Below are 15674 nucleotides of genomic sequence, written 5' to 3'. Positions count from 1 at the left end.
TTGATATAGAGATGTATGAATTGATGACATTCAGCTGGGCAAACTACTAGTGGCATCAGGAAGCAGGCACTCATTCAGACAGACAGTAGGCACTGAAGTGCTTAAAAACAAACACGGGAGATAGAAAATGGCATAACAAGAGTGAAGAGAAGAATTAAGTATAATGTGAAGGGTGCCCCCTTGCACACTGTCCCAGTGTGGTCCTGCATGAAAGGTCTTTTACTGCAAAGACATACTTTATATTAAATTTAAGAGGAAGACCAACATCCATTAAGTTTGATAATTGTCCTGCTGTTTGAAAACATACTGAAAATTTTAGCAAAAGAAAACCACATACTTCTTCTGACAGCAGAGCTGATGTGTATCAAGATATTGAAATGCAAATAAATGACACAATGCCAAGGGTTTTGAGAGTATAAGTCTAATTTACTGGGTTCTGCTTGCTAAAGAAAACTTTAATATAATCAAAAGAGACATTTAAAAAGTTTGATCTACCAGCTGAATTTTAAAGGTGATTAATGTTGGGTTCTTATAAAATGAAATGTTACAAGTCAATAGCAAGGAAGCAGAAGAAAAAAATATATTTAAAGTTATTTAAAAAGTATTTAAATTGCTCCAGAAATTACTGCAAAGATAATTTTATCCCAAGACATTACTCTAGGACTTCAGCCAGTCAGAAATCCAGCAAAACATTTTGGACTTTCTATCAGCATCACACCAGCTTTGCTTAAACTGTGCACCACATTAAAAAACACAAACACCCTGTTGAAACTGACAAGTTAGTGACATGATACCTAAAAAAAATGCACTTTGCATTAAAAATGGTATTTTTCAAAATAACACAAACTCTCTCAATGATAAAATTATTAGGATTATTTGTAAATAACCAAAATCTTTGGGGCATTTTAGATTAGAACAATGGAAACAATAACATGCTTCAATTGATTCAATGAATAGTCAATGCTCAATTTACAAACAAATGTGTACTGGCATGGAGTAAAACACTAAATCGAAAGTGTGAAACACAAACTATGCTGCATTTTTGTGGATCAAAAAACTCTCACGCAACTAACTTAAATTACTTTATAAACACTGAATACTTTTTAGAAATGTACTTGGAAATCTTATTATTTGTTATTAGATTAGGAAAGCAGGCTTTCACAGAACGTGGTTTAATTTGACCTATTCCTCCATGGTTCGCTTTAACAAGTTAAACAACTATTTTGATATGCATCTTTGAAATTAATCAGCTTATCATCATAATAAGAGATCTCTATTCCATTAACCCTGAACCACAAATATGTATTTAAATAATTATCATGAAGTATAATCTAAGATATACTTTTTGATATTTTATTCTGGAATCTGATGAAAAATAAAAAGAACATATTTAAAAAAACTGAGGTCAAAAATACAATAATGCAAGCACTAAATACAATTAAATTACTATAAATAAAACCAATACCATTTCCTACATAAGAGACATAATTTTAAAATTAAATTTGACATGAAACTCTCTACATTACCTATTTAAAATATTACAAATGTGCTAAACAGCAGCAAACAGGTATTGAGTCTAACTAATAATCATGAAATATTTTTCGAAAATAAATAAATAAAAATCAGTTTCTGGCATATTATTTTGCCTCTTCAGAATAACCTCACAATTAATAGTTCAGGAGAACCTACAGTAAGAGCATGCCTTATTCAAGGCAAACTGAACAAAGCAGAAGTGGAGGCGACTTTGCAGGGTAAAGCAATGGTTGAAACCAGCTCTGAATAAATTTAATTGTATTTTTTATGCAGTTCTTTACTATACACATTATGAAATCCATTAAAGCCAAGTGCAGCTACATAAACTTGAAGCTCCAATTACTTACATACATAAAGGTAGACAATAGGATTTAAACCCAATTTAAAACTTTTTTTATGTAAATTGTGCAATTTTCCAGCCAAAAAATATGGAAAAGAAAAAAGAAATGAGTTGTAGAGACATGCCTAAAGCATATGTGCATATTCTGGGAAACAATGGAAATGGCACAACTTAGGGAAGCTACTTTTTTACTGTCTTATTAAAGAGCTATTAATTTAGCTCTAATAATTTAGTATTATTTTTTCTCTAGATAATCCCTACCAATGAAGTTTCATAGTATTTTTGAAACTGACCTGTTTTTAAAGATGATTAGACCTTGTTTTGCTAGTTAGTAATCGTTCAAGTAACACCCTCAATTAAAAAAAAATCCTGTTCAGTACAGGAATTAGTAACAATGAAGGATAATTTAAATGAAAATGCGTATACATTCTGAAATACTGTATCTATTTATTTTTTTACAATAAATTATGTTATCTGCCTACAACTGGTCACACTGTATTACCATGTTAATTTACAAATAAGTAACAATCTTAGCCTTTACAAAAAGTCTTTCACTTAATTCAGGAGTTGAAATCACTGGGGGGCAACAAAGGTAAATCCAGCTCTGTAGTATTACATTTATTAGTTATATTTATCATGAATAAAAGATAATGCCTATCATAGTGATCAACTGAAATAAATAAAATGGCAAGTGCTTAGTCATAGTCTAAAGTTTTTAAATGTGCAACATTTTCATTGTTATTAAAAATAAATGCTTACTCCTTCAGTAGTTCCAGTGATTACATGGAGACCATCATAGGTTGATTTGATATACATTCCCTAGAGTAAAATAAAAAAGAAAACTTTTTAACTATAAAGCAAGAAAGAAGAACCTTTACAGTACATAGAAATACATGTGGTGCATATTGGTATACTATATGCCTTTAATAACAATATTTAGACAGAGGCAGCAGAGTGGCACAGTGGTTAACACTGGAAGAGAAAAATGAGTGGGTAACACTGTCAAAACAAGTCAAAATTATTTAAAATATAGGCTGTAGAGACAAACAGAAATTATACAGGTTAAACAGAAAACGCTTAAAAGCAAGCACAATTTTCTCAAAGATGAATATTATAAGTATATTACAGAAAATTCACAACATACTGTATCTGTCATTAATTTAGAATGGCTAATAATCAAGAATTGAATCACTATTAACTATTTGTGTATTTTGGCAATTTTTTGCATTTCATGTGTGTTAATGACTGTTTATATGGTGTTCATTTTAGGACAGAAAAATATCCACCATTCCACATTCAAAACACCATCCTCCCACTTTCAAGGCAGAATACTACCTCAGACAAAAACTGCATCCACATTTTGCTGTCTGACAAAGTGCCAACCTCCTGAGATGATCCTTTCCCTACCTCCTCTATTCTACTTCAGACACAAAAACGAGAAAAACACCAGCAGAAAGCAAGCATCTGTCGGTTTGCTGTCTGTTTTGGGGCAGCACGCCACCAGCCAGCAGTGGACTGACCAAAGGGGAACAGCAGCAAGCCGAAAGAGTTTTCAGTCAGTGGCCCACTGTTAAGTTGCTGCTGGCTGGCCGCTCAGTAGGTAGTGGCTTATCAGCAGCTTGAATGCTAGTGGTAACCATCCAGTGGATTAACATCAGTTGTCTGGTGGCTAGCCGACCACTATTATAGCTGTTGGCCCTGCGGTGGTCCACTGGCAGCATTTATTAATTGCAAGGTCAACAGACAAAATTTTCATTGATTGTGGGATTTTTTTTTCCACAGGGAGCAGTTGTGCAATTTAGGCCAATATGTTCTCCCTGTAAGGGTGTATTAATATTTTTGTTTCAATCTGATGTGAACTAGTCAAATTGTTTTGATATGAGGGAGGCTTAAATATTGGGCCAACTTATCAGCAAAAATGAAGTCACTGAAAATGTTATGTGAAACAAACACTTCTGATAAACTAAAGATGAACTACAATTTAAAAATATTGTATTTTAATGCAAATTAATATTAAAACCATTTGGTTGCTTGGATCTTATTGATGCATTTATTAATTCTTTGGAGACAACACTTGTAGAACTCAGGTATTTTTGCTGAGAAGCAAAATTTTCTATTCTCTGAAAGGAGCAGTTTTACACTCGCTCGACTTTCCGCAGAGTTGTCACACTGGTGGGTGAGGGTTAAGGGGCTGCATTTCCTCTGTGGAGCTTTTGCACTGGCAACAAGCGTTAGATGGGTAGGCAGGAGGGTTCTAATTTTTTTAAGGACAGTCAAATAGAAAAACAATGTCTGGATGTTTTCAATGCCTAGAAAAGCCTCTTTACACTTACAACCAACTAAATATTTGGAATCTTGCATCAGAAAAGGTCTCATTCAGCTATAGGCTGTTCCATTTTTTTTGGCGCAGAAGTTCAAAATGTTGAATAACCAATTTCGGATGAGAGTGCCGCTACTGTTTAGCAGCTGTGTCAGCGGGCTTGGAGGTGAAGGCACGTCTAGATGAATGGTGGAAGTGGACACTTTAATAATGAAATAAGCTTCATTTATAGTGAAAGAATATAAACGATCTTAAGTGCATCTTTTTCTGTTATTATTGCCATACTATCTACAGAACAGAGGTAGAAATTCACATCTGTGCATCAACAATCTGGGTAAGTATTATATCGTGCAACTGTTGCCAATTTTGTTAGCATCGAAATTAGAAAAGCCCTTTTTGGTGTTTTTTTTTCAGAATCATATGAGAAAATGGATCTAACTTGGACACAGATCCAGAAAGCAGAAGGAAGAGAGAATCTGAATCATAAAATTTCACAAAATTTTAATAAAATTTCATATCAGTTGATCATCTTTGATATATTGTTTTGTGCTAACTAGAAAATCTTATTTTAGACCAAAGCACAATGCCACACTTTCATCAAGTGATGAAGATGATGTTATCCTGCCGGTAGACCCACAACCTCCAAGATTTAATAAAAATAAGATGCCTTGTCAGTTTTACCTCTTAAGTGCTAAATGGTTAACATGTGATTTACAATATGCAGGTACTGTATGTGCAATACCCATTTTCAAGCACCATTTTCATGATTTGGAAATCAGTCAGTTCTGTGGAGCCTACTGCTTGAACATGTCTTTTTTCAGGTTTAAGTCATGCTTTATGGACCCCATCATCAACAACAAATAACCATTTACCTGGAAGGTAATTTCTACAATGATGCATGGAAGCTCACACAGATATTATAACACTTTCATGTGCTGTGACAAAATATTTTTGAAATTTTATTTATAATTTCATAACAAAAAACACATCAGAAAACCAATTCTAACTTGACACTTTCATCATTTCTCATTCGGTGCCAGAATCACTAGAGTGACCATGAAAACCAAGCAAGTGGATTGTGACTGATGTAGTCATTCTCAAGACAAAGATAAAATAATGGTGTAATCACTATGGAAATACCCTGATGTATGCATTTGGTAACTTTTCTTTAACCTTACTATAATTGTCAAAGTTTGTCATATTAATTTAATGTAGCTTTAACAAGTTGTAGTAGGTCTGGACCATGGCAAATACTCACAGAACCTGCCTGATCAGAATAAACTTGATGAGTATTCTTAAAACAAAAATAGTTGACAGAGTAGCAATCTACTTGTACTTTTATTTTATTTTTTTTAATATATCTCTTTTATATTATAGATTAACTTAGAACAGCCATTACAGTGATGTGGAAGAAGCAGCAAGAGTTTACCAGCAAGCTCTTTAACATCTTACACAGACTGGACAATATAGAAAAGAACCTGCAAATTACAAATACTGTAATGTAAATGTTGATGTGGAGCTTCCTTTTTCTCCTTCCCTCAACACAGGGAAGTCTCTGAAGGATATGGAATCCATGCTCTTAGAGAATCAGGATGTTTGAGAGAAATCGGTAATTACACAATACAATTGTCAGAGATTGTACAATACACTTTTTGGTATTTGAACAGCTGTGCTAAGACGTGCATGCTAATATCTGATGTTTTCCAACAGGTGTAATCTCTGTCTTTTAAAGAAGGAAGGACAGTCAGTGAGGCGAATGATTCCTTGCCTAAAGACAAATGTTGTTGCCCAGTTGTGTAACTGGACAGATGTGGGAGAGAAAATCTCTTTCAGGGACCTCAACCTGAAAAATATCATCCACAGCATGTAGGTTTTTACAGCCACTAACAAGCATCAATCATTCTGGATGCCAGAGTCAATGTATTATGTGAATTTCCCCTTGGGATTAATAAAGTATCTATCTATATCTATCTATCTATCTATCTATTAGAAGTTTGTCTTTATTATTTCAATAGTGCTCATTAATAACTTCTGTTATCAGCCACAGTCTAACAACAAATATTTTTGTGATGGCTGAGGCAATCAGGAGAAATCCCACAACAAAGGAAACTAATGAAGAGGACCTTCAGCAGGAGGTGACTCAGTTTCCAAAAGATGTGTCTGACAGACATGGTCCGCAAACGGGGGAGAATGAATGCAGAAAAACATTTGCTTTATAAGTTTTAATTATGTTTACACTAAACGCTGCTTTATTTGGTCCTTGTTCTTTAACTAACCTACATTATCTTTTTTTTTTGTTTGTTTTTGCTATCGTTGTATAGACAGTGTTGCATGTGAAAGGAGATTGTAGAAAATACTGTGCATAATCTTTGCTCTAATAAAAATATCAAGACTTTTACTATGTGTGTTGTAGTCTAGTTAATTTTTCCCTACATGGGGTCAATTAATGAACTGCCAACAACAAAATTTAATATTAAGATAAAATGAAAAGGCATACAGCAGCTGAAGGGTGGGTTTCCGTCTGCAAATACTCCACTGCTGCCCGAGGACCGAATGTTAGCCACCACCTGTGGCCACTAAGTGTCCACCCAAAAGTCAAAGTGCAAAATTCCAGTGGATGACTGGTGGGCCATTGCCCACTTTACTTTTGCTATCAGGGGCGGGTGCATTATTTGTCAATCATCTTTGCATGGTAATTACATTTGGTAATACAACTTTATTTGCAATGTGCATTTTTGCAGTCTTTTTGCACATGAAAAGTGGAAGTGGAAGGAGATTACGTTTACTCCATTGATATTTAAAGCGTTGTTCATTTTCCTTTTCCTATCATTTAAAATGAAAGAATTGCATTGTGCAAATTAGGGTGATATTGCATTTTTCTACCACTTTGATCATTTAGAAGGGAAAAAAAATCCTATATTCCCAAAAAGAAAACGCATCTCCTACAAGTTTAAATATATACTGTAGCTAAGCAAATGCTTACTGTAAGTGGGAATATGTTTAATGTAGAGTCTTAAAAAATTAAACACGATTCTAAACTATGCCCTTCACAATGTGCTACAATACCCCATTTTCTAAGCTAATTATCAATATCATGGTAGTGGGACAGTGATAACTGATAATATTGTCTTGCTTGCTTTACCCAATTGTGAGCATTAGGCACTACCCTGGATAGAGTGTTTGCATGATTGGGCTATACAATGAACAAACACCTACACTCCTACAACGCAGAATTTATGGTGTGGGAATCTGGTAGACAATCAGGTTAGAAAATGGATAGATTGACTCTTATTCATTTAGTATTCTATAACACAAATTTATGTTTTCTGGAAGTCTGAGAGAGGTGTGATTTATGCTAATTTAAAATATGGCACTTACTTTCTGGCTACCCTAAATTTAATAATTGGATTAGATCAAACAGCTTTTACTCATTTAGCACTTTTCTGTAAACATCTGGACCACAATTGTGATGGGTAATGTTTATGATTGTTTTTTCTATACATGATACAATATTAAACATACACCATTACAGAATATTTGCTTGGACATATTTTAAACCTTGTTTGGGACACATTTTCTTCACTGAAATATGAGAACAGGTTTTTAAATGATAGAAAAAGGAAAATGATCAATGCCTTTTTAATGTCAGCAGAAAGAATAATTTGCAATCATGTTCATTCAATTTAAACTTACATTGAAGTTTCTCCATGCTCCAGGTTCATTACACTTTTTGGTACTTTGCTTATCTTTAATGCACATTTGTTTATAATCTGCATTTTGAAGCAATCACATTTGCTTAATTGGCTTTTTTTTGGATCAATTATTTATATATTTATTTATTTATTTATTTAACACAACACATCATTGGTTTTCCTTTTTTTATCATTTAAAATTAGAATGGTATTATTTTAATCATTTCCCATATTTCAATAAAGAAAGCAAATGAGAAAGAAAGGTTAATCAACACTACAATAAATTCAAATGAGCATTCTACGACATGTTGGATTTGCAGTGAGAAGGTAAGTCTAAGAAAATATCAGAGACTAAACAGTCTTTAAGGGATACACTATGACAAGCAACTGTTAAGGCAGTTGAGTGGTGACATTACTGTGACACATTTTAAGGCTGCTGTACTCTAATATACACTAATGATTTTTTAGAATGATAAGAAGAGAATTGTATCTAATCAACCAAGAAGTGACAAAGGTTTGATCAACCTAAATATTTCTTTTTTTATATAACAGTTATTTACATAACTTCATTTAATTTAGGGATTATATTGCCTTGATGCTGCTCATTTTGGGAACAGAAAACTAAATACATTAATTTGAAATTGCAATAGTCAGTAAAACTAAAATAAAAATTTGTTTCTCCAAATAACATTTTTCTCTTTAATAACTTATTTAATGAAAGCTCTTAACTTATTTTGTGATTTACAAAAAGCGCACATTATTGGCAATGACAGCTTTGCAGTGTATTACTTGTACTTATTGTTGTTAGTATCAATCTGCAAGGTTTCTGAGCTGTCTGGGCACTAAATCAAGGTGTTGTGATATTAATATTTTAGTGATGTTTCTTTTTAATTTTATAACCAATGATTGCAACCTTCTATTAATCCAGTGATCCAATATGGACTACGTATAACAATGGCATGGGGTATTTCCACGTGGACTCTGTGACCACTCTGCTCCATATAAAATTAGGATTGAAAAATGGTAACATCATCAGATCTTGTGATGCCAGCTGCACAGGGAGTAAAGCAATCTCTTCTGTACTTATCAGGCTAGTGTTAAGGTCTGTAAGATTTTCTGCACACACATTGATTTTGTTTTGCTTTGGTTTGGTTTTAACATCACTTCTTAATCCAGGACACCAAGCCTGCTAGTTGGAACACAGACTATAGGTTAATGCTTAAGTTGGTACCACTAGTATGAAAATATATATACTGTATTTATTGAAGTTACATTTATCTTGTGCACCATAAAACATATCACTTATGGTCCTATAATCTCAGTTTAGTATTTACTGTATATTAAAGTTATTATTACATATCAAAATTCAATAATGCATGGCTAAACAGTGCGAGTGGGGGCAGTTACTTTAGGCTACTGAAGTGAGATTAAAACCAAAAGTTCACTGAGTTTTTGTTTATAAGGTGTAACCCACTTATAATAAACAGGGGGATTGGACATGATAAAAATATTACAAATACCAGTCTTATCTACTCGATAATCACTGTTGTTTACTGTTACACCTAGAAAAGAAAGCTCAGGACAAACATACATCTGGTCCTCCAATACAACTATTTGTCAGAAGGACATTCATTTATACAATTGCATAGAATTTGAAGGAAAAAAAAAGACACTGAACTGTCCCCTGATATATGTACTTTTTAGCTTATAAATGGGGAGAAAATGCAGACGTTCAATGCATGTATAACACTGTATTGTCAAAAATGAGCAGTTCAGTTGTTTGCAATGTATATGTGTGTATGTATGTATAGTATGTATGTGTTTGGGTGTGGGTGTGTGTATATAAATTAAACGGTGAGAGGAAAAATGTCACTTGAGCAATAACTGTAACTGATTTCTCATTAAGCAACTTAGTTGGAACAAAAACCTGCAGCCATTGTGGTCCTCCAGAACAGACTTTATTCGCTCCTGATGCAACTAGTGCTCCAACTTGCTTTTTTCACAATTAACTACTCACTGAACATATAAAATGTGTTGAACTCTGTTTACTTCTAAAACACACATAAAAGGTTCATTTTAATTAACTACAATAAAAAAAATCTGTGAGGCTTCCTCCACCCTTCCATTTTCTTTTTATTATTATGAAGTTTTATTGGCGGTCAGCTTAGAGTTACACATCATGCAAAGACAAACTTTGTCAGAAAGGACAGAAATTTTGGGTTGAACAAAATGTCTACATGATTTAGATGAATATCACAGCAGAATATGATTTTCGGATAAGGTTACTTCTACACAAAATTCACATAATCCTTTGTTTGTGACAGCAAGACAGAGATCCATAGTGAAACATAAGTGCTTTACTACTTTTTTGGCTATATCAGTACACATCAAGAATTTGAAATTTCATACAAGTTGGGCTTCTGGTGCTCCTTTCGGCTGCTGTGGAGAGGCTGTCCTAGATTTCAGTGTTTCCAGAATACTTGATTTTGATATTGTAGGGATTACAAATTGCATGTTTCATAGCCTTTTTCTTTTTAAAGCATATTATACTATAAAAATCAATATAAACCTGTAAATGTTTGCCTTGAACAAGGACAGAGTATTTGGTATCATATTCATAGAAGCAGTACTGGAAACAAAGTACAGAACTTTGTTTTGCAGGCACCACTAAGCTGCATTGCTTTTCATTGATGGTACCAAAAAACTCAAAGGAAATAAATGCATACTTCTTGTCAGTGTACCAATGACATGTAACCAATATAATCTATACTATTGTGTTGACCACTGCCCTTCCTGCCAGTACCTCTTAAAAATTGAGTGCACAAATATAGTAAGAAGTCTATTCTACTTCATTATGGCTTGTGATTTTGGCAAGTTATATTCACTTTTTTAAATGAATACATCAATATATATACTTTGAGCTTGTATTAATATTGAAGCACTGAATTATATGCTTGGGGTATTCCAATTTCTTAAAGCTCAATCCCTAACCCCACCAACAAAAATGGACCCAGACTCTATCCCAGGAGCACTGGGCACAAGACAACTATCAAAGAAACATTTGCTTGCTTCAGGGTATGCGTATTCATCCATCCATCCATAGTAGGCTATGTTAGAGCTGCCAACAAAGCTAACAAAACATCTTTTAGTTGTGTGATGAACCTGTAAATCCAGGAGGAAATCCAAGTAGCTTACATTTACTCATCCAATTAAACTTTAAAACACACAGCAGTTCTCAAACTGTAGTTAAACTGCTAGGTCACAAAATGAAACACTGATCTTTTCTTCAAACTTTAAACTATGTTATAAGAGCAGTTTCCAAAAATAAACATTCCACCTCTAAGAATACAGCAAGAATAAACAGCAATGAAAAACAGTCTTACATTTTTGCATTACTACTTATTTAAAATAAATGTAATGATAGTTTATAATACAGTATCAGCAGCTGAAGCTATAGTGGGTATTTAAAAATAAATCTAACAATAAAACTTCAGTTATTTTAGATGCATTGTCTGGAACACTATTTCAAATTATTGAGCTGAATTTCCTTACTTTGTTTTTAAAGCAGTGGTTAAATATAACAAACCATCAGAATGATTCTATCAATTTTCAGAAGAAATCTGTGACAAGAATTTTATAAATTAGAAATTAAAGCACACATAATTAACCTTTCTCAAAATCTGATCAATCACCCTGTACTTAATCTAAACAATTAAATTATAATTTGACACAGTCATCAGCCCCTGGGGCTAAACCAAAGATGCTACCATGCTTACCAGTCCCTCGCTGGGTTTGATGTTAGTTAACTGTACCACTTCAAGGTGGGCAGACTGAGAGACCAGTGGATCAGATGACAATGAGATGATATGATCGCAGACTCCTGAGAGAGTTTTACACTGGCAAAAAGAGAAGTGGAAACATATCAAGCCTTGTAACCATATGTAAACAAAGATTACATAATCAACTGAAATCAACATTTTATTCACTGACTTTCACTTTTGAGAATTTCTCTGAAAAAATTGAGCTTGTTCCATGACAGTTTATTAATAACAACAATGATATAATTTGTTCACTGTATTTCTTACAAATTTCTATCAAAATGTGGTTACTAGAGAAATTCTAATTTCAGAAAATATACTATACTTAGCACTAAGCTATTAAAATTATAGAAAAGTTACATTGGGTAGTAATACAATACATCATTTCATCAAATCACTTTGCTCATACTCCACTGATTTAAAGGAATGTTGATTAATTAGAACGTTCAACAAAGGTGAAATTCACACTTGGACCTTTTGAAAGTGAGCTCATGAATAATACTGTACATGCGGCAACATGAGTTGCTGACCCTCATTGCTGATTTTCTATTGAATCAAATTTATTAAAAATAAAAAAAACAGAAAGAGCAGCTTAGCTGTCTCTGGCATACTCAGCTCTGATAAGTTAGCATTGGACTTGGTCATTGAAAGCATTGATTTTTAGAACCATAATAGAAGCATGCACCTAATCATCAACACCAAAAGAGGTAGGCTGCTTTGGGGTCTAAACAAGTCAAGCCTTGCTAATATGGGTTGTACATTAGCATATTTTGACTGAAATAATATATAAAGTAATGTTGTTATATGCCTGGGCATTGTATATAGTACAGTAAGTGCTTGTTCTTCTATTTATCCATTTAGAACCCATTGTATCACATAGAGTGTCTCAGCAAGATTGGGAGCAAGGTAAGAACTAACACTGGATGAGTGCTAATTTATCACCGGGGACACTTATCACTCAATTTCAATTTAACAATTTTTTAGTAAGCAGTCAACGTATCACATACATGTTTAAGTTGTGGGGGAAAAAAACTAAAGCACCATCAAGGACACGAAAGGAGAACATGCAATTAAATAAAACTACCTGGCTAGGAATAGAACCCAGTGTCCTGAATTCTGTGGATTTTAACTACTACAATATAGCATCACTCCACTGAATATTTATTTTTACTTGCTTTTATTATCTCTTTTGGTAACACTAGTTATTTATTTCTAATATGTGGATGTTTCATGTTAGAAAAGGTAATATGCCACATAGCTTCAATGATAGCAATTTTTAGTAATTTCAAAAAACATGGTTTCAATTTTAACAGCTCAATTAAAACTTGGTTCTCCAAGCCCATGAGACTGCTCAGCTAATTATCTTCATAATGTAAGGAAACAGAAAGACTACTGTGGACATGTGTTTCCTTAAAGAAATGTTTGTTATATATGTTTGCAGACTATAATAAGATGTAGGGTTCAAAGACTAAAATAACACTTACATATATCCAAAAGAAATTCTCAGCTTTCCAGCCAAGGCTTTCCACATAAAGAGTAACCTAAGCATAAAACGGTCTCAACAAGAAACTGATATTCATGATGATTGTTCGTATCTCAAGGCAAAATAAAATTCTCATTCTAGAAATTCTTTGAGTTTTACTGTGCAATTAACTAATAACATCATAATTACCAATCATTTTATACAAAATGCTTCTGTATGAACACCATTTCAAAGCAATTTTCATGAAGACCTCCATTTGATATACAAGTGCAGCATTTTATAGTCAGAGCATGAACAATTTAACTGGCTTGTTCAGAATTACATAGCAAGTCAATGGTAGAGATTGTACTTGCTAGTGTAAAGCTTTTCTCATCATTAATCATTGAGTGCTGAATGCTATCATATGCATACATTCATCCATCACAGAATCCGCCTGATCCAATTTAGGATCATGGTGGCCACGGGTTACTGGGCACAAAGCAGGAATCAGCCATGAACGAGGCAACAGTTCATCATACGGACACTCATGAACAACCCCGTACTCACTGAAACTAAGCTATTTTGCCCTTGATAATTAACCTAAATATCTTTGGTATGTGGGAGAAATACTGATACTGATCTCCATTCTAGTGCGGTTATGAAAGCTGTCTGTCCATTTATAGTTAGCTACCAAAAAGAGCAGTAAAATGATCAAAAATCTACTGGATTGGCACTAAAGAGCACTGCACGGCATTACAATATAAATGGAAAAAAATACTAGAAATATATTTTTTCATTCTAAGTATAATGTTTGTGTGTTCATCTTTGGTGGTATTGTATTACTGACAATGTTCTCAAGAGATAACCTGGTAAAAATTTCAGTGTACTACACACATATGATAATAAACCTGAACTTGAATGAAAAACTGTAGCATCTATGCAGGGGTGGAAAACTCCAGGCCTGGAGTGCCGCAGTGGCTACAGGTTTTCATTCTAACCCTTTTCCTAATCAGTGACCATTTTCACTGCTAATTAACTTTTTCCCCATCACTTTAATAGCCCTGTTAGAATAGTTCAGCCCAATGAATTGATTCCTTTCTTCATTAAATGACAGTCAAGCAGAAAGGAGATGTGAAACGAGCTAACAGATGACCAGCTAAACTGGGGCTTCAAACTCCAACCAATTTCACTCCAATCACTTTCTTAATGAGAAGCCAATTCTTGCTGTTAATTAAACCCGTTATTTAATTCCATGGTTTGTTGTTGCTCTCATTCTGCCACAGCACACATTTGAAAACTGTTGTTTTTCTGTTCTTTCTAAGAGCGCCGTCAAAATGTTTCGGTGACCTGAGAGATCAACCTTACCAAGACCATCACCTCTCTTAAATTTCAGATATTGTGTAATGGGCACAGGGGAGCTGGTCATGTGGTGGCTTGTTTTGTGTCTCATTATTGTTTGGCTGCTAATTAAAGAAAAAGAAACAACTATGGGGCCTGAGTCAAGTTAATTAAAAGAAGTAATCAGCAGCAAAAACTGGTCACTAATTATGAAGATGGTAAGAATGAAAACCTGCAGCCACTGCGGCACTCTAGGCCTGGAGTTCGCCACCCTGATCTATAGTGTGTTTCATATAATGTTCATTTTCAATGCATTCAGATATAATGCAGAAGTTCTGCTTTGGACATGACTTTTTTCCCTCAAAGAAAGAGAAAAAAAAATCCAAAAGAAAAGTAATATAAGAATATTTGTGAAGAATGAAATATAAAAGGAAAGTTTTTATCCTTTAAATGATAGAAACAAAACTGCAATTGAAAGAGTCTAGGAAAATCCTTTTTTGAATATATATTCAATACCAAATCACAAGAAATTTCATTTACCTAAATACAGGATTTCAGATTAGACAGTCTGCTACTTCTAAAGGGTCTATACACCTTAAATCAGATAAACGTTGTAAAGCTAAAAGTCTAGCTGTGACTTCCCATATTATATAATTGTCTTGTATGTTATTTTTAAGAAATAACTTGTTGGATAACAGCAGTTCAGAGTCACTTTCCAAGATATTATGCATTAGTTATCAATGCAGTATGAACGCCTCTTCAGATTTATTACTTGAGAAGCAAGTGGTGGCCCATTTTCCTACAGAAGCAGAAGACATAAACCATTGAAATGTGGACTGTCAATCATTCATACATAAAATTCAAGCTGTTATATGCTTACCCTGTTTTTTTTCTCTCAAACTATCTGTATAAACTGATTTATAACAAACACTTTATTATATGGCCATATTTTAATAGCACCTTCCACTTATCATTGAGCCATTTACATAATGTGCCTCTACAATGCATTTCGTTTCAATATGCTCAATTTATTTTGTGAAGATCAGTCATCTATCAGGAGTGCTGCATTTGACAACTCACAACACACTGGCCTCTGAGGCCTTATCTTTTAACCTATACATCTTTCCTATCACCTTTAGGAAATTACACTTCTTTTGGTGGTAGCAGTGCA

The 15674-nt window shown here is 33.8% G+C and overlaps 1 protein-coding gene across 10 annotated transcripts in view; it reads right to left on the bottom strand.

Moving 5' to 3' along the window:
- Nucleotides 1-15674, bottom strand: part of cnksr2a (connector enhancer of kinase suppressor of Ras 2a) — a 763738-nt gene that overhangs the window by 411442 nt on the left and 336622 nt on the right. For all 10 annotated transcript variants that reach the window (XM_039745560.1, XM_039745565.1, XM_039745561.1 and 7 more), the window contains 2 exons: nucleotides 11662-11781; nucleotides 2633-2692 (listed from right to left, as the gene is read on the bottom strand). In XM_039745560.1, the coding sequence (XP_039601494.1) occupies nucleotides 2633-2692; nucleotides 11662-11781 (180 nt within the window). The remainder of the gene's footprint in view (nucleotides 1-2632; nucleotides 2693-11661; nucleotides 11782-15674) is intronic.

The sequence above is a fragment of the Polypterus senegalus genome, chromosome 2 (genome assembly GCF_016835505.1).
Source record: "Polypterus senegalus isolate Bchr_013 chromosome 2, ASM1683550v1, whole genome shotgun sequence".
NCBI classification, from domain to species: domain Eukaryota; kingdom Metazoa; phylum Chordata; class Cladistia; order Polypteriformes; family Polypteridae; genus Polypterus; species Polypterus senegalus.
The sequence above is the reverse complement of the archived record's forward strand: the minus strand, read 5'-3'. Positions and strand labels throughout refer to the sequence as shown.